This window comes from Scophthalmus maximus, chromosome 2 (genome assembly GCF_022379125.1).
Source record: "Scophthalmus maximus strain ysfricsl-2021 chromosome 2, ASM2237912v1, whole genome shotgun sequence".
Taxonomy (NCBI): Eukaryota; Metazoa; Chordata; class Actinopteri; order Pleuronectiformes; family Scophthalmidae; genus Scophthalmus; species Scophthalmus maximus.
The window spans coordinates 16,219,398-16,238,277 of record NC_061516.1 but is presented as its reverse complement, the minus strand read 5'-3'; the positions used below and the strand labels follow the sequence as shown (position 1 = coordinate 16,238,277).

General features: G+C 45.7%; 1 protein-coding gene across 3 annotated transcripts; it reads left to right on the top strand.

Annotated features, from left to right (window-relative positions):
* Positions 1–475: 475 nt before the first annotated feature.
* Positions 476–15,835, top strand: zgc:100829 (uncharacterized protein LOC445149 homolog). 3 transcript variants are annotated; one of them, XM_035626377.2, is made up of 8 exons: positions 476–626; positions 1,370–1,919; positions 5,095–5,239; positions 5,405–5,507; positions 6,373–6,411; positions 6,508–6,549; positions 8,020–8,311; positions 14,582–15,835. In XM_035626377.2, the coding sequence occupies exons 2-8, from the start codon at positions 1,739–1,741 to the stop codon at positions 14,803–14,805; spliced, it is 1,026 nt and encodes a 341-aa protein (XP_035482270.1). In that variant the 5' UTR covers positions 476–626; positions 1,370–1,738; the 3' UTR covers positions 14,806–15,835. The 3 variants fall into 3 exon arrangements, with proteins under 3 accessions (XP_035482270.1, XP_035482271.1, XP_035482272.1); XM_035626378.2 differs by lacking the exon at positions 476–626 and adding an exon at positions 1,136–1,260; XM_035626379.2 differs by lacking the exons at positions 476–626; positions 1,370–1,919 and adding an exon at positions 4,329–4,482.
* Positions 15,836–18,880: the final 3,045 nt, after the last annotated feature.

Sequence of the window (18,880 nt, the reverse complement as noted above, 5' to 3'; positions counted from 1 at the left end):
TTTCATACTCTTGATATTTCAGCACTGGTTAAGTAGGTGTAAGAGTTGTATGTACTTGAGATGTTTTCATTGATATCACGCAGCACCAACAGGGTGGTGTCTGACTGGTCTCAGATTCACTCGGCCGCATGGCAACAACACAGTGACCCGCTTTACAGTGCCTGGAAAACCTTTGCATGTCTCTTTACATGTAGGCAGCTGAAGGTTGTGTCTATCTGAGAGTAAGTGTTGTCCCATTTTTAAATTTTTTTTTGTACTAACTGTTTTTTTTCTAACGATGAACTGGTGAAGAATTTTGGGAGTGGAACTTGAAAGTTAAGAGTTTTCTCTCTCTCTCTCTCTCTCTCTCTCTCTCTCGATCTCTCTTTATCTCAACTTCTGTGATGTGTGATGTCAATTGCTCTCCTCCCATTATTTAAAATGAACTGTGTGTGTGTGTGTGTGTGAGAGAGAGAGAGAGAGAGAGAGAGAGAGAGAGAGAGGAGGGAGGGGAGGGAGATTATGGAATGCTGTGATGTCATCAGCCGAGTCATACACACACAAAGACAAGGAGGACCCACAGGCGCTCTGACTCTCTCAGCTTAGTTAGCATACACTGCTGTGGAGCTGCTTGTCTACATCCCACTGTGAGTACCTCAGACAATTCTACACTGGTCTTCCAACTCCCTATTTCTTTCTGTGTCACCTACTTTCTCTCCTCACTTCCTCCCCCCCGTTTCCCCCCCCCCCGCGTATCCTTCTCTGCACCCTACAATGTGTTTAGCAGACGCCAATCTGTATTCCAGCAGTGTGATACTTCTCAGTCTGAGACAGGCTTTCTTTCCCTCCAAGTGCTGCTTAGGTGGTAGCCATTGTTTAACTACCCACTGTGAATGGAGGAGTCCATTTCAGTCTCCTTGTTAGAGAGACCGGCTCATGCTGCCCTGGGCTGTGTGTGTGTGTGTGTGTGTGTGTGTTTCTCTCTTACGACTTGAAACTGACCATGTTCCAAAAAAAAGGAGCCGCTATGTCATGGGAGTGAGGGGGAGAAAGGAACATGGGTTTGGGAAGGGAAGGGATGTGTGGTGGGGAGGGGAAGGGCGGGCCACTGGTGACAGAAGCAGCCCCATTCCTTTGGAATCTCCTCCCATTTGAGGCCAGAGTGTCTCTGTCAGTTTAGAAACAGGGTTTGGGTTCTTCTTCCGTGTTCCTGAAGGGAGGGACGAGATACTGTAACCGAGCCAAACGACCGGAGGAAAAGTTTCTGATTTCGAGCGAAAGGTGGAATCAGGAAACCCATAGAAACATTGAGAAAGATGCAGATTCTTTAGGGAACAACATACACAACCTTCTAAATGTTTGTTTGTTTGTGCTTGTTCTTTTCTCGTAGATTATCCCAGTGATGACCTCCAGAGTCAAAGGAAACTGATCTGGGCTGGGTGAAACTGTCAGCACCACACAGAAAGGAAACAGGAGTCTGTGTGTGTGTGTGTGTGTGTGTGTGTGTGTGTGTGTGTGTGTGTGTGTGTGTGTGTGTGTTTGTATGTGTGCGATATGCAAAACAGCATGTGTGTGGTTGGATCATGAAGAAGCGTTCATGAGGGATGTTATTGTAAAGAAACTATGCAGGTCTTCTAACAACATGAGACTCTAGGAGCTTCTTGTCCTCTTCGAGAAGCTGCTGGTCAAAGGACAGCGCCTCCTCCTCCCTCTGACCCGGCCAGGTGGTACCAAATAGCCCGTCTTACCAACCGCCAGTATGCTGCAGCAGATTTTAAAGGACATGTACATCGACCCGGACGTGCTGGACGCCCTCAATGAGGACCAGAAGAAGACTCTGTTCCTGAAAATGCGCCAGGAGCAGGTGCGGCGCTGGAAAGAGCGGGAGGAGAAGCTGGAGAGGGAAGGCGGGGACGCAGAGGCGAAGCGGACAAAAAAAGGTACCCACGCCGACCCACCACCACCACCACCACCACCACCTCACCTTAGTTAACTCTTCCTCTTCCTGTTTATCTTGTGTAACAGGGTGCAGCTTCAAGTATTTCAAGCATACCGACGGTCACGCTTTCAAACAATGCTTGTGACACAAAACCATCTGTTCCCCTTTCTGGGGACCACGCAATGAATCCTTTCAGTCAAGATGTTTGCACAGCGCGCCGTGAATTACCTGAGCCGCAAAGCAGAAGCGTGCGTGCGTCGGTTGTGACAGACATCACATGCTGCTGGATATGATGCAGTGCAGGTTCTCGTCCCATCTCCGCAGCTGTTTGCCAACAGCATGTACTGTACTTGAAGTCAATTTGGCAAGTTTAAAGTTTCCTCAAACGCCAACCTGGGCCGACACACACCAGCTGCCCCGCATTAAAGTGTCTGTGATGTTAGAGATGGAGACACGAAAGAACACGGTACACAGTCAGAGACCAAAGAGCGTTTAGTCCTCACTCACTTGAAGATCTATTTATATCTGGAGGCCTAAACAAGTTACCAGATTGATGATGCCGGTGAGTTAATGTTAACATCACACTCAGGTGACGTCAACAAGCAGAGCGAAGAGAATGTCATCGTAAAATGACGTCCACCCTGAGTGTATTTTAAGGAACCTGCCTTACTGCAATTGGAAGAAAAACACAATGTACGCAATGTGCGCGTATGCGAGGTATGGGGAAGAGTGTGGGTACATGTGCACCAGTTTCTGCTTTCAGGCTCTCGCGTAGATCACTTTGTTCCCAGTCACGCCACACAACATGAGTCCGAGAGCGGCGGAGGAGAACATTCACCGGGTCAGAGATGTCCGGGACGTGTGTTTGACGGAGAATAGATGGCAGATGAAAAAACATCAGCGTGACAGGCGGGGGGGGGGGGGGGGGGGGGGGGGGACATGCACGCACGCGATGAATACATGTCGAGATGGGTTTTATCTGGAATCGGCTCCTGCTCCAAAGTGACGGTTGGAGTCAACGGTCCACATGCAGCAATCAACAAAACAAAACAAGCAGAAACTCCGGATGCTGCGAGTCTGTCCCGAAACTGGTTTGACACATGCTGCAGAATCTCGCCTGTCTGCATTTTCTCCGTGGTGGTAGTGAGGCCTAGTATGAGAAATTGATGGCGCGATAACTCTTAATATGTAATAACAGATTGCATCCCGTATGTATTTTATAGTAAATAATATTTGGGAGAAGGACTCGTAGACATTGACGCAGACCACAGAGGTTCCGAGTGAAAAACCCCACCGGAATATGACTTTTCATCCAACGAACAGCCCACTGCAGTCGGCACATTAACTCTGATTGACATCGTCGAGTGATCGGTCACGTCTTGGCCCATGACAAAGCTCTTACTATCAGCTGTTGTGCGGGAGGGAACAGGGCTCCTTCTATGTCTTGATGGCCAGTGCAGCTGTCCCTCAGAGGCTGGATGGAGGCCGCGGGCTCAGGTCACATGGTGCCCCCGCTCCTCGGCGGGCCGCGGGTCCGTCTGTCGCACAGAGGAAATGGTGGATTTAGTTCATGGGTTGCTGGGTGAGGAAAGTAGGAAGTGAGTCAAGACTCAAAACAGGAAGCATGCAGGAAATGTATGTGTTTGGAAAACAAAGGGAGCAGGTTTTTATCAGGACGGCCTCTGCTGGGAGATGTTGTTCGCCAAGTTTGTTTTTTATGCATAGGATGAAGCCGGCGACCCTCTCGGCTGTTGCTCACATTTGGCCTTTAACCTTTTTCCGACCATGAGCCTTTGTTGTGGTTAGGCTGACTTTGTAGTTATTGGTATTTACGCTGTAGATGACAATATGCTTGCATGTTAGAGTTCATGTCGTGGGCAGACTGGTGACACTCACATGAGGCCCGAGAAACAAATTCCATCCAGCTCAGTTTAGATTATCTGTGACTTAACCTTTTTTCTTTTTTTTTTCTTCACATAAGTAAGCTCTTGTTTGCCAGATAAGGAAAACCATCTTCTCTCATGTTAGAAGCATTAGTCTGTTCGCTTGACAAGGCAGTGCACCACGCGATGTTGCCAGCGGCGAATATCTGAAAGTGTGTTTGGAACGGCACTGTTACAGCAGGACTCGGGGCATATGCCAACACAATCGGCACACACGACGCGTCGGAGTGTCAGTTGACGTGATTCATCGCACTTGCGCCCGACAATGGTTTTATCTGTCAGTTTGGGCTGTCAGCTTGTTAACCGAGGTGTGCTATGACTGCTGTGTTGTCATAGTCATCCTGGTATGCCCTGCTGGAATGTCATCCACAGGGCAGGCTGGCAAAACCAGTTCCCGGAGAGAGGCACGTTATCCTGATTCCAACCCAACGAGCTCTCGCCCTCTGCCCTCGTGTCGGTGGGGTCATGGCTTCCCTGGGCTCCCTCACACAGTCGCAAGGCAGCGGCTTGACGTGTTCGCGTGACCGCGTGGGCCGCTGTGCTCCGTCCAAGCTCATGAGAACTCAATGTCCTCGCATAAACAAGACGTGCCGATGAGGAGAGGCCGAGCGAGCGCATGCCGTGAGATCTCATTTGTTGATATTTCTTAGGTCAGGAACTGGGACTTGGTGTATGGAGAGGAATCAAAAGAGGATTTTGTGTCAACCCTGTAAGACGGGACTTTAACCTGTGAACCTCATATTATCTTTATGAAGGTGCTGTCTCAGACATTTTGTAAAGTGCTGCTTGGGCCTCACCAGCTGTTGTTTCCTTCTGTCTTTTAAACCAAAATAGTGGCTTCAAGTTATCAGATCCACTCCTGAGAAGCTGAAAATTGCATTTCAGAATGAGACGAAAGAGAAAGAGAACTTATTTGTATGGTATTTCCAAAATAATTATTTATATTTATGACTCGCATTTCAGAATCCTGCGAAGGACAGAGACAAAACTGAGCATTCCTTTGTAATGACTGAAAATGTCTTTTCTGTAAAAAAAATATAGATTCCACTTCATGTCGTGTTCACACTTCATTTTCTTGATTACTACAGATCATTGTATATTCAGAACATATTTCAAATGCTGGCGTACAGAATATGTTTCAATGGCCTGTTAACTCATCTGTGGTGCGTGTGTGTGTGTGTGTGTGTGTGTGTGTCTGTGTGTGTGTGCGTGTGTGTGTTGTGTTTCCTGCAGCCACCAGTAAGAGTGTGAGCTGGCTGCTCGGCCGGGACGGAGATGTGGCAGTCCTTGTGATCGGGGAGGTGGATGAGCTGGGCTCCAAGTTCATCTGCTCAGGATTTGGAGAAAAGAAGGCGCAGGGTCCACAGAATAACACATAGTAATACACTATTTTTTTAAACATAAAAAAAAGGAAAATTATTGTATTATTGTTGCTTACAGACTAATTCAAGGAGTGATCTGTATTATACAAGACAGTATGCAGGCTGCTGTATACTGTACTGTGTGTACATGAAAAATGACGTGGTCTGAATATGTTTTGCAGCCACCAGACAGTCTTGAAGAGCAGGACAACCACGGAGCCTGTGAGGAATGAGAGCGAGACCCTTCTTTATAAAACACACCCCGCAATCTCACTGAATTTAAAGGTGCGTAGCTGTTTGTTCATTGCCCCGACGAATCAAAACATGTGGTCCATCCACGTCTGCCTCTACAGTGATTCTCAGGCTCGGTGACCAAGAGGATTTAGAGGATGAAAAAAAAGAAAAGCAGATTTCATACTCTAATCTCTTCATGTGACATCACTGCCTCCTAGGCTGGAGAATCACTGGTCCGTCAGGTCCTGTCCTGATGAGCCATTTTTTTCCTCTCATCCCCTTAATTCGACCCCCTGCATCTCGAACATAACATTCCCATCACTCAGCCGTAGCTGGTGACGATCAATCTCTCCCGTCTAAAAATCTTGCGCTTCTAATTCGAGCCTCAGTTCTGTGTCAAAATAATCACTCGGTGTGGTTCATGTGCAGCGAGGTGATCGTCTGTGCGTTTGTGCGCACAGTCGGCGGTGTGTGAGCTGTCGATATTGGGGTTTGTGAAGGGGGGTGGGGGGTGGGGGGGGGTGCCTTTTTTTCACGCTATCTTAAAAAGAGATTTGCTGTGTTGTCATGGCAACCGTGCACACACCGAGCCTGATGGTCTCATCTGGCCCGACCGCGACGCTGCTCTGAGCAGAAGCTGCTCCCTCTCTGGAAACGCCCCCCCCCCCCCCCCCCCCCCGCCCCCGGACAGGCACATCACCACGACGTCATGTACTGATGCGTTTTAAAATCTTATATTTCTCTTATATTTGATGAACTCTTCTTCTTTTTTTCTTCTTTTTTTTTTTACTCCTAACCAACTCTTAACCCCCCCCCCCCCCCCCCCGCTCATTCTGATTACTGAGCTGTCTCAAAGTTGAGGAGGATGACGTGTTGCCTCTGGCATCATCTAACATGCCACTGTCTCTCCCAACAGGACAAATGTGAGGAGACAAGCACTTTACCCCCTCTGCCGGTGAGTTGAGGCGACTGCCTGCGACAGTGGAGCTCCGTGCTCTCGGGTTGCATCGCGGCCACTGACGCTCATGTAATGTCTTTGTTCAACCCACAGGTGTCAGTGAGTGAGCATTCATCACCCTCAGCAGCAGAGAAGGTATTTCACGAATCAAAGCAGTGGTTGAAGATTGTCCCTGTGTTGATCCTGAATTCTTAAAAGAATGCATTTCAATGTGATGGTTTATTTTGCGTTATTGGGGTTTATTCCTATGTTGTTGGGGTTTTTTGAAGCAAAGAACTGTTTTTTTCTGCTCACCTCTGCACTGAACAACAACAGTTTAAACTGCCCCAAATATCCTAGAAAGGTGTGATGAACAATACAGCGGCTGCCACTGTTCAGCGTCTTGAAGTGTGACCTCAAAACGCCGACAATGTTTTTTCAGGGCAGTCCCACCCCCTGTGAGTAACAGGAAACGGTGGTTAGGCCAGCTGTCCCCTCACTCCCAGCCTCTGAGCAGATCATCTTTCTCCCAGCATTCTCCCTGTCCGCGCGCTGTCTCGTCTGAGCCGCCGCACCCCTCTCTGGGGAACAGCTGAACTCAACTGTCCTCCCACTGGCTCCATCATCACTCCAGCCTCGGGTTGTTGGGGAGGGGGGGGGGGTGCTTTCTACCTCCCCTAGCTTTCTTTTTTAATGTGTGTGTGCATGCGCACGTGAATGTACGTGTGTGTGTGTGTGTGTGTGTGCATGTGTGCGTGTGTGTGTGTGTGTGTGTGTGTGCGTGTGTGTGTGTGTGCGTGTGTGTGTGTGTGCGTGTGTGTGTGTGTGTGTGTGTGTGTGTGTGTGTGTGTGTGCAGGTGACAAACGCTGCAAGAACAGCTGAATCACAGAGGCAAGGCAGGATTTCTGGACTGCCCTAGAACAGATGGTTGATGAACTTGATCGGGGAATTAAAACGCCAGAGATAGAGAATGCGTCAGTCGCAGATGGATGGGATTGCGGGACAGTCTCCTGAGGATCGGGCGTGAGAGCTCTCCTCCATTCTCTGTTTTTCCGTCCTTTTTTTTTCTTTTCTTTTTGCCACAGAGAGAAATGTCTCTCCCCCACTTCTTATTTCTGTACCAGGCTGTATTACAGGCCGCAACACATCTCTGGCCAACTCATGCAGACACCTTCGGAGGTCTGACCCTCACAAGATTCATCGCTCTGCTGAATGTCTTGTTTGTGGATTGAATGATTCGTTCCTGCACACGTCCACGTGGCTGTTGCTAGCCCTGCTGCAGGTGTTTTCACCAGTTGATATAGAGAGGGATGGCGTCAGCTTGATAGACGAGGGGATTGTGATTGCTGATTAAGGAGGCGGAAGATCAGGGAAGAAGATTAGCAAGGCAGCTTGATTTCCAAGTCACCTCGTAATTTTCCCTCCACACAACCCTAAACTCTTAATCAGTGGTCATAGTTCTGTGTGTTTCATTATTGTGCAGTGCTGTCGCGGGAGGACTGCAATTTGGTGAATCATTTATCCAATGATTTAATCAAACGCGACAGTAATTCCTCTGTATGTGAATTAGCTGTCAGCACTGATCGCACTCCTCTGCCCTCCTTTTGTCACCCGTCCCTCTGCAGCCCGAGTCGAAGTCAGTCGGCGCGGCCGAGGAGAAGTCAGTTCCCCAGGCCTCCGTCTGCTCCAGGCCTCCCACGAGAGTAAGCCCTGTCAACGTGAGACCGGCTTCTGCAAATGCAACACCGGGCTCTGTCAACACGAGAGCCGGCTTCACAAATCTGAGGCTGGCCACCGCCACGCCATACTCTTCCCCCGGCAGCACGGTCAGAATAGACTCTGGAACGAGGGCACCCACCAAGGGTGGTCTGTGCTCACGGGAACCTCAAAAGGCCCAGGAATCACAAGTTGCGACTGGTGAGTGAGCAAAGCATTATGGGTACATGTTGGGTCTGATGTCAAAATGAATACATGAATGAATTATTTTAGATCTGTTATTTATTTATTTCCAATCCATGCGATCTTTCATTTGCTGAATAAGTATTTGAAATATATGAGGAGAAAAATGAGCAATGGCTGCTCTCATTATGGTTAAACACAGCTAATAGATACATGCTATGGAATTTGGATATCCACGAATCTCTCCTTATAACTTTAGCTACATTTTTTTCGTTATATCTTAAAGGTTCAGTGTGTCGCATTTAGTGACATCTAGAGGTGTGGTTGCATAATGAAATCAACCGAATAACCCTCCCCTCTCCCGCCACTTTGAAGCATGTAGGAGACACTACGGTGGCGTTCAGGTCGCACAAAAACACAAAACTCCATCTTTAGAGCCACTGTTTGGTTTGTCTGTTCTGGGCGACTGTAGAAACATGGACGGCAGACTGACGTAGATAGGGGGTCATTATAAGGTAATGAAAACACAACGTTAACTTAGTTTCAAGTGATTACACACTAATGAAAACGTAATCAGGAATATTATATTTCATTTCTGCCAAGAGATCCCCCCCAAATCCTACACACTGGACCTTTAGCATATTGGAGAAGGACTGGACACAGATGTGGGTTGAAAATTGAGTTTGCAGTATTGCAAATAGCTTACATGAAAATCACCACAAGCCACCGAGCCAACGAGAGAACCCGTTTTCCACTGCCGCTCTCCTCCGAGCGCATTAATGGCTGTGGTGGAGAGCCGAGCACAACCAATCTCTCCGCAAAGTTCGTACCAGACAGTCTCCTCAGTGCTGCAACGGAGGAGAAGGATTTATTTCCCCAAACCCGATGTGCTCGCCAAATAGTGCCTCAGCCTGCTGGAATCTTTATGGACTGGCAGAGTGAAAAGAGGCCAGCCTGCAGGGGAAGGACGCTTGTGCGCCGGGGATTTTTCTTTTTTGTCGCGGTACCACATCGCGCCTGTACACCTGCTCGTCTGGGATGCGTGTTGGATTTTGTGAGATTGTCAGTGATTAAATTGGTTGAGGTGCGTGGCCGTGTAAACCAGATTGAATTGGATGTTAGAAAACAGACACAAAATGCAACACTGGAAATAGGAAAGCCCCTAAAACCACATGGTCATATTTTAATTCAATGTTAATATTTAACCATTTCAATTAAAATGTCTGCCATTCAGTTTTTGGCCACATGTAGCATGTACGAACACCACAGTAATAATTTAATCTGCATTCACTTTATATTAAATGACGTGGTTATCATTGAAATAGCTTAGTAACACTTCATTCATTTTAGTAACATAATAATATGAATAAATTTGAGAATGAGCAATATAGCATATTGTGTATTCACAGTATGTGTAAAGCAGCTGACGCATGGTTTAGGATGCACACGAAGCAATGCATGACAAATAGTGCAGGCCTCACACAGTGTAAGAGCAGGTCACTATGTGAAGTGCTAAGGAATATTAGGAAATCACATCACATTTAAATTAATTATTCTGTTTTTCACAAACCAGTGAGATACTGCATGTCTTTTTCTTTCTGTGTCTTTCTCATCTGGTCTGTGCTGCAAGCGCATTTCTGCCTTTGCCCAGTTCATTGTGTAGATGTCGGGATTTATTTCCCCCATATTATTGTCACTAGGCATCTTACAGTATGCTCTGCAGATTACAGGTCGTAATTATATCATTGAGATTCTTAAGACTCCCCTGTCTGAACACGGCACCACATTTCATGAATCGACCATTCACTCATTCACCATACAGTCACCCAGGTTTGCAGAAAAAAACAATGGATAGTGTAAGAGTGAATTTTGGCACCATCCAGTGGGAAACAGTTATACTGTAGAGAAGAAGAAAAAAACACTAGTTGGTTAGAAAACCTTATCTCCATTAGGTCCCTCTGCTGGAAAAGTGCTATTGCTACACCTAAGTTAGGGAACCTGTTCATGCACCTACATGTTTCCCCTGCAACATTTGTCACGTTCTCGGAAGATGTGGGTTCGTTTCCTCAGTATGGAAACAACAGAGCAGTTTAAAAGCAAATTAATAATAATCATCCTCTGGGATTTAAGAAAACTGGATTCTTTTGCACATTGTGAGCGGTTAGCAGGTCAATGTCATGCGTAAGTATAGTACTTTGAACATAGTGCAGAATCAGATTTATATTTTTACCCCCTCTCTTTAGTGTGTGCTTCATTCTGAACATTCGAGGCAGTTCCATAGAAACTCAAAAAAATGCCAAACACAAGGAAGCTGCCAAGCTCTTCATAATGTCATGAGGACACAATTATCCTGGATACAATTTTGAAATCACGTTCCCAGCTATTGACTGAACTCGTCTGGAGTAGAAACTGAACATCCAAGGCTCGCATCACGTGGAAGCACCGACAGTGAGCTCAGAGATGTAAGTTGATTCATCAGTTGGACGAGGAACAGTTTCACACAACGCAAATGACGAAAAATCTTCATATGAATCAAAATCAAAAATAAAAAGATTCAGCTCCAATAAATTGTGGCCTGCGCCCACCATCAGTGGCTGGACATGTGATCAGCGGGATGGAGGGAAGAGGAAAGGGAAAGGAAAGGAAAAGGAACAGCTGGTGTGGTGGGAGTGGAGGTGGGCCGAACACAGTGCTGAATAAATGTGTCTTGACTCTGGACAAAAAAAAATACTGACAGAGTGTCTGTGCTTGACAATGGCAGGAAGCTTGGTCCAAGGGGAGGAGGAGGCAGCCTGGGATAAGGCTCATGCCTCAGCTGTTTTCTTTTGAATGAGGGTAATGACAAGGATTTCTGTATCCTGTGAGCAGAGACCGTGGCCGACACTTGTGGGGGGAGAACTTAATAATCTGCTCTGGTGCATTTAGCAATGGAGATTGGTCTAAACCTGTTACGACCTCCTGAATATCATACTCGAGATTTCAAGAAGTTGTACATGATGCTGGACAGTAGTGCATGATAAATAGATTTTGTCACACCAGGTAGGATAGCTAAAAGGAATAACGAACAGAAAGTCCTGGCTATAAATTGTCAAATATCCGGATTGCAACATGCAGGGACGAGTAATCCTGAATTGGGAAAGCGATGTGTGTTATATGTCAGAGACAGAATAAGCTTTTAATTTTTTTTTTTAAATATTTCCTGCTGTCTGAAATACTGGATTCAATTTAACTTTAGAAAATATTATATTTAATTTTGATATTGAAAAATACTACATCGTATAAAAAAACAGACGAAATTCAGATTCAATAATAAACCGTGTAAGTGTCTTGTATAAAAATGACCATCAGATTGGAAAAGACCGTCTACTTCGACAGTTCAAATGATCTGACAGTTACTGCCACTCTGCTCTTTTCTCGTCAGTCTTGACAACCTGAAGCATTTTCTGCGCTGTCAATGTCACAAGAGAAGCTAATTTAGAACAAGTTGGAAAAAGGCCGATAATGTATCAATACAGAGCGAGATGTGCTGTATTACTGATCATTTGCAAAATATGTTGAAGTTGTGAGTCGTCCGCGTAGAAAATGAAAGTGGAGATGATTCCAGAGAGATGCAGAGATTTGTGTGGATCAGACTCCAGCAAACAGCGGTGCGTGTTCATATGTACATGCTTGTGTGTTTGTGTGTGTGTTCATGTTTAGAAACCCCTTCTCTATCTGTCGCTCGGCTTTCCTCTCCTCTCTCTTCACCTTCAGAGGGAAGGACACACATTCCTGCGCCGCTTCCCGACTCTAGCCCTGGGCGACGCTCAGCCAGAGCTGATAAGTGACAGGGGCCCCAGCCCCCACACAGGAGCCCAGCCCCCCACTAACACCCCCCCACACACACACACACACACACACACACACACTCTTGCTACCACACGCATACACGCACACACACACACACACATACCTCTCCTCTCCTCCCTGCCCTTCAGGCCACAGACGTGCTGCTCGGGAATTCTGCCCTCTGCCCCACTTCTGCAGCCCCCCCCCCTTCTGCCAGAGACGTGGAGGTCTTTAAAGAGATAGATTGCTCTTTAATTTTTGTGCTAGCCTGGTCAGTGACAGTGCTTCCCGCCTCCTCCTCTTTGTCCTCCCTGTACATTTTACGAGCTGGACTGAGATGTGAGGAGTGGCGTCCGAAAAGCTCCAGTGGGAGACTAATCAATCTCGACGAGTGATTTAATGCGGAGGATTCTCTTTCAATTTTTTATAGGTGTTTTTTTCACAGGTATAGCTTTAACGACTGTTCCTGCTGACGGAGCTAAGATCGCAGCTGCTGAGGAGAGTTACACGCAGAGAGGCGTGGGCTTTTAGCATTTATTGTTTTCTGGGTGTGTTAAGACAGGTTTGTCAGGTTACCTGGGGGAAGGTGTTGGGGTTTCGCTTCCAGATATAATCTCAAAAGATATATATAGGTGTATACGTTTGTATTATTTTGTTACAACGGTCCAATACCAGTTCTCCTTCTTCTCTTTCTGTCCGTCTGTCTCTCTATTAAGCATTCCACTCAGACCTGCACCGAGGCTCTGAGCTCAAAAAACTCTCTGACCATGAGTGTGTGTTGTCTGTGTGTGTGTGTGCGTGCGTGTGTGTGTGTGTGTGTGCGTGTGTGTGCGTGCGTGTGCGTGCGTGCGTGCGTGCGTGTGCGTGTGCGTGTGTGTGTGTGTGTGTGTGTGTGTGCGTGCGTGCGTGTGTGTGTGTGTGTGTGTGCGTGCCTGAATGTGTGTCAGCCTCAATTGCTGGAGCCTATCCAAGGTTTCCGTGGTGACCACACAACACAACGAGACAATCAGAGGCAAGCCCACGCAGCGCAGCGAGAGGACATTAACACAGGAACCGCGGGTCAGGGGGCAGAGGAAGGCAGGGCAAGACAGAGGGAGAGGAAGATGAAGAGGAAGGTGGGGAGAGGTGTTGGAGCCGCGGCGAGAGGGCCGGGAGAGGGTGAGGGCGAGGAGAGAAAGGAGAGTAAACAACAATAAATAATAACACAACCTTTAAGGCTACTTTAGGTCTCTCCCTTTCATGCCTGCGAGACTTCAAGAGCGCTAAAGGTTTCCTGGCCCCAGGAGTGTCTGTGCGGTTTTGGCTGCACCCCACCTCTAGGTGTGTGTGTGTGTGTGTGTGTGTGTGTGTGTGTGTGTGTGTGTGTGTGTGATTTTGTGCTATGCCGTGGTGTTAGTCAGAGATGGCTTCATGCGTGACTGAATCCATGAGCAGGGAGGCTGTGTAAGAGTGCAGGGTTGTGTGTGTGTGTGTGTGTATGTGCCTGTGTGTGTTTGTGTGTGGGAGTGTGTGTGAGCAAGCACAGACCTGAATGTAACGTGAGAATGTGTGTCTTTTGAAATTCAACTGCTAGAAACTGTGCGTTTCTGCCGCTTTTCCCCTTATTTTGTCTCTCTGTGTGTGTGTGTGTGCGCGTGTGTGTGTGTGTGTGTGTGTGCGCGTGTGTGTGTGTGCGCCTGGAGCTGTGCACGCGGGCGCTCTCACATATCTTTGTCCCCCGGGGATGACGCTAAAAATATGTGGCTCCTCAAGCCTTCTGGTGTCTGAGCAGCGTCTGTCTGCTCTCCATTGCCGTCCCTGTGGCCCTCCCTCCCCTCCGTTACTCCTGTTCCCTCCATTCCTCCCTCAATTACACCCTCTTCCAAACACAGTATCCCAGTAAGCATGCACGCACACACCAACTCCACCCAGCTGTGTCCCTCCTTCCACTGAGGATGACCTCTGCCCTGCCGGAGTAGGATAAAGGGAGGCGAACGAAAAGGGGGGAAAAGAGAGTGACGAAAGATCCGGGCACAGTATTTGGATGATCTGGTCGTCTAGTAAGACTGGACTCCTACGTTTACAACGATAGTTTATGGTTTTCACTGGGGGAGAACAAGTCTGTTTAAATTGATTTTCACTCTGATTTTATGTTTACATGGTCTCAAAAGGCGACGTGTTTCCTGATGCAACAAGACACTGACCTCCAGTTTACAGTCAACAAGGTCCCTTGGTGACAAGTGACACAGTATGATACAGAGAGAAGAGGAGATACGAATTGATGATCATGTATTCAAATCCCTCGAAGAAAGTTTGAGAAAAACTTAAACAGAAAATAGTTTAAATTTGGTGGTTAGTCTTTATATATATTTGAAAAAAAGAAATGTCTAAATTAATATCCCCTCTGTATCTGGCAGGCAGATTGTCCCCCATATGTTAGAGCTCCCAAGGAACCCTCACCCCCCCTGTTTTGTTTTTCAGATGTCGGTGCGTCAGAAGCGTCTCGGAGGGCTCCCTCGGAGGAGACCGGGTCAGCGGGGAGCGCACCAACCTGCGCAGGGCGTGGCCGCGTGGCCCAGCTGATGAAAACCTTCAGCGCCGAAAGCACTACAACCCCCGCACAGACCCCCTCTCGCAGTATCAAACCCCCTCTCCCCACCAAGCCCAGCCACTTGCGTCTAACGACCACACCTACTGTCAGGTAATCCATGCATCCCGACGCACAGGCGGCCACCCAGTGTCGCCCATCCACGTTCTTCAGAGAAAGCCAAACAAAGACAATGGCGCGTTGAAGCGGCGGCCGACAGGCTTTACTGGGATGGAGAACTGAAGGTGGCCCCCTCGGAAATGACAACGCTCACAAAGTTTTCTGTCACTCTCAAAGTTTAACTGTGGAAATGCTTGAATGAAATGGGGTTTTTTTTTGTATATAATTATTTTTTGGATGCTGCAGTACTGTAAACGACCTTTGTGGGAAATAAATTCCAAAGCAAATGACTGCAACTAAATATCGCAATCGGTTGAACAACAGACCAATGCTTCTACCGTTTATGTATTTGCCATGTTGACTATCACATGTATTCACTTGTTGTTGATTCTTTCCACTTTGTGTAACAAAATACTCTGTCAAAAAAAACATATATTTTCACAGAGCCCGTGCACAAGATGTAGTTTGCTTACCAATGCCATTATTTCCATCTGTGATGAGACAGTTTGCAATAGCTCGTGTGCAGTATTCATCTTTTCATTTTTTCAGTTTTCTCAAACAAAACAATGAGCACGGGCAGGCAAGGACGGGGTGAAATAAGGTACAGTAGGTCCTCCTTCATCTTACTGTCTCCTCCCTGGGAATAGCGTAGGGTTGTTTATTTGTCACAATGCAACGTATGGCTCCCTCTGCCACCTGGCAGGAGTCTCACTGCGACCTGTTGTGGACCAGTGACAGTGCCAAATGCCTCATCTGTCACTCCCAGTGGATCAAATCCTGGCAAGTTAGACAGTAGCTGCCAAATAATCCAGCTTTGTGTTTTTACCCTCCTCCAATTTTTTTCAGTGCTATTTTGGAGATTTGTGGTTTTATATTTTGTTTTTCTATAGGGAGAAATATGTTTTTTTTTTAATGGGATATTTAAAGCTATTCTACAATGCTCACTTGTAAAAATGACAGGCATCTTTATCTTTGATGTCAATGTTGCATGGTGAAATCAAAGAAGCAATAAAATTGTGTAAATTGTACATTTTGTATCTTTTATAAAAATCCACTTTTCTGTTTCTCTCTTCCAGTCTTTCTCTTTTTATATCACTAACTTCCACTCGTCCCGATTTCACACTGAAATGAAACATCAAATTTCTTTTTCATGTCTTGTAGCTTACAGAGGGCCAACAGTTTACAATCGAACATCCATAACTAGAATTCTTTAAACTGATGTAATCACAACTACATGCTGTATGAAATTAGAAATCTTGCAATTTGCAGCTAATCCACAGAGAATATATGCAACTTTTGAATGTCCAGCCTCAGAAAAAAACACCTGCATGCCTCTTCAGGCCAGACAGAGTAAAGCAACATTTCTTGCTTAATTTCCAGCAAAAATAAAAATAAAATGACAATTAGACATTTGCCAATCCTTAAAAATGCGAGGCATATTTACAAATTTGTAATTTCCATTGCAGATCGCCATTCCCTCAGCTGCCAAACCTCAGTGTTTGGTAGCTGGCTAATCCGTTTAAAGAAAATCTCCACTGGAACAAATCAGCTCCCTGGGATGAATAAATGCAACAATGATGTACCACTCAGTGATTAATGATGGAGTGATAAATGCACTCTGCTGCTGTACGTAATATTCGTTAACAGAATTTTAGACGGCAAGCCATCTTTGTCTGCCACTTATCTCAATAAAAATAAAATAAAGTCAGTTTTACACACACACACACACACCCACACACATACAGACAGCATGGTGGTGTTTCATTGCACTATGGTAAAGTAGGGTACAGGAGTCACATTATGTTGTTCTATGTTTTGGGGACCAAAATCTGTTTACACATGCACATGATGAATACTTATCTCGATTATGGGGGCAGAAAGCTTGTGCCATAACACATACTGTGACATCAGATGTTTAGGTGAAGACGTGTTCTAGGGTGAGGGTAAGGTTGAGGTCTAGGTTTAATTTAAGGTGAGGGTTGGGGTCGGGCAAGTAGAATGTAAATCTCCAGGAAATGAATGCAAGTTAATGTAATGTCCTCTGTAGTCATGGGTTAGACTCAACTGTGTGTGTGTGTGTGTGTGTGTGTGTGTGTGTGTGTGTGTGTGTGTGTGTGTGTGTGTGTGTGTGTTGATTTTAATTGTGTGGTTGTTTCTGAGAAGCATCAATGGTCATGTATTTAACATCTGGAACCAGATGTGCCTCCGCTTGCAGCTCAGATCAGGTCCCAAAAGAGATACCTCTTTGGCTTTTGTTGTTTTCAAGAAGACATTGAAAATTTCCTCACAGAGACAAACTGTTCTCTCAATGAATGCAACTTAAAAAAAAAAGTTTATTGCAGTTTTTCAAAACTTATTTTTAGAGCATCACAATAACTGAATATGTATGAAGACTAATAAAAACACCACAAACGAGAAAGAGGCAGAAATGTTCCCATTGAATTAATAATTAGCTTTACACTGAAGGCTCACGCTTCATGATATTCAACATCATACATGATGGACAAGTCAAGATAGTAGGCGTAAGGCCTCATTCTCAGGAAATGAGGAAAACCTGCAGCACAGGTTCAGTTCTCTGGTGTGTTTAGGTATTAAAGTAAAAGTAAATTATATATAAGTTTTGTCAAGGGCTCTTTTGATTAGTTGAAAAAGACCAGAGTGCAAACGATTGTACAGCCGTCCTCAACACACGGATCTTCTCTGTGTAGTGTTGTGTCTGTGAAGTGTTGTGTATGTGTAGTGTTGTGTCTGTGTAGTATTGTGTCTGTGTAGTGTTGTGTCTGTGTAGTGTTGTCTCTGTGTAGTGTTGTGTATGTGTACGTGTACAGTTGTGTATGTGTAGTCGGTCTGTGTAGTGTGTATGTGTAGTGTTGTGCATGTTTAGTGTGTATGTGTAGCGTTGTGTATGTGTACACTACACATAGTGTGTATGTGTAGCGTTGTGTACACTACACATACATCAGTGTTGTGTATGTGTAGTGTTGTGTCTGTGCAGTGTTGTGTATGTGTAGTGTTGTGTTGTGTAAGTGTAGTGTTGTGTACGTGTAGTGTTGTGTAAGTGTTGTGTTGTGTAAGTGTAGTGTTGTGTACGTGTAGTGTTGTGTAAGTGTAGTGTTGTGTACGTGTAGTGTTGTGTACGTGTAGTGTTGTGTATGTGTAGTGTTGTGTACGTGTAGTGTTGTGTATATGTAGTGTTGTGTATGTGTAGTATTGTGTCTGTGTAGTGTTGTGTCTGTGTAGTGTTGTCTCTGTGTAGTGTTGTGTATGTGTAGTGTTGTGTATGTGTAGTGTTGTGTCTGTGAAGTGTTGTGTATGTGTAGTGTTGTGTCTGTGTAGTATTGTGTCTGTGTAGTGTTGTGTCTGTGTAGTGTTGTCTCTGTGTAGTGTTGTGTATGTGTACGTGTACAGTTGTGTATGTGTAGTCGGTCTGTGTAGTGTGTATGTGTAGTGTTGTGCATGTTTAGTGTGTATGTGTAGCGTTGTGTATGTGTAGTGATGTGTAGTGTTGTATACGTGTTATTTAGTGTTGTGTATGTGTAGTGTTGTGTATATGTAGTGTTGTGTATGTGTAGTGTTGTGTAAGTGTAGTGTTGTGTCTGTGCAGTGTTGTGTATGTGTAGTGTTGTGTTGTGTAAGTGTAGTGTTGTGTACGTGTAGTGTTGTGTAAGTGTAGTGTTGTGTACGTGTAGTGTTGTGTAAGTGTAGTGTTGTGTACGTGTAGTGTTGTGTAAGTGTAGTGTTGTGTACGTGTAGTGTTGTGTATGTGTAGTGTTGTGTCTGTGCAGTGTTGTGTACGTGTAGTGTTGTGTAAGTGTAGTGTTGTGTATGTGTAGTGTTGTGTACGTGCAGTGTTGTGTATGTGTAGTGTTGTGCACGTGTAGTGTTGTGTATATGTAGTGTTGTGAATGTGTAGTGTTGTGTATGTGTAGTGTTGTGTACGTGTAGTGTTGTGTATGTGTAGTGTTGTGTACGTGTAGTGTTGTGTATGTGTAGTGTTGTGTACGTGTAGTGTTGTGTATATGTAGTGTTGTGTATGTGTAGTGTTGTGTATGTGTAGTGTTGTGTCTGTGCAG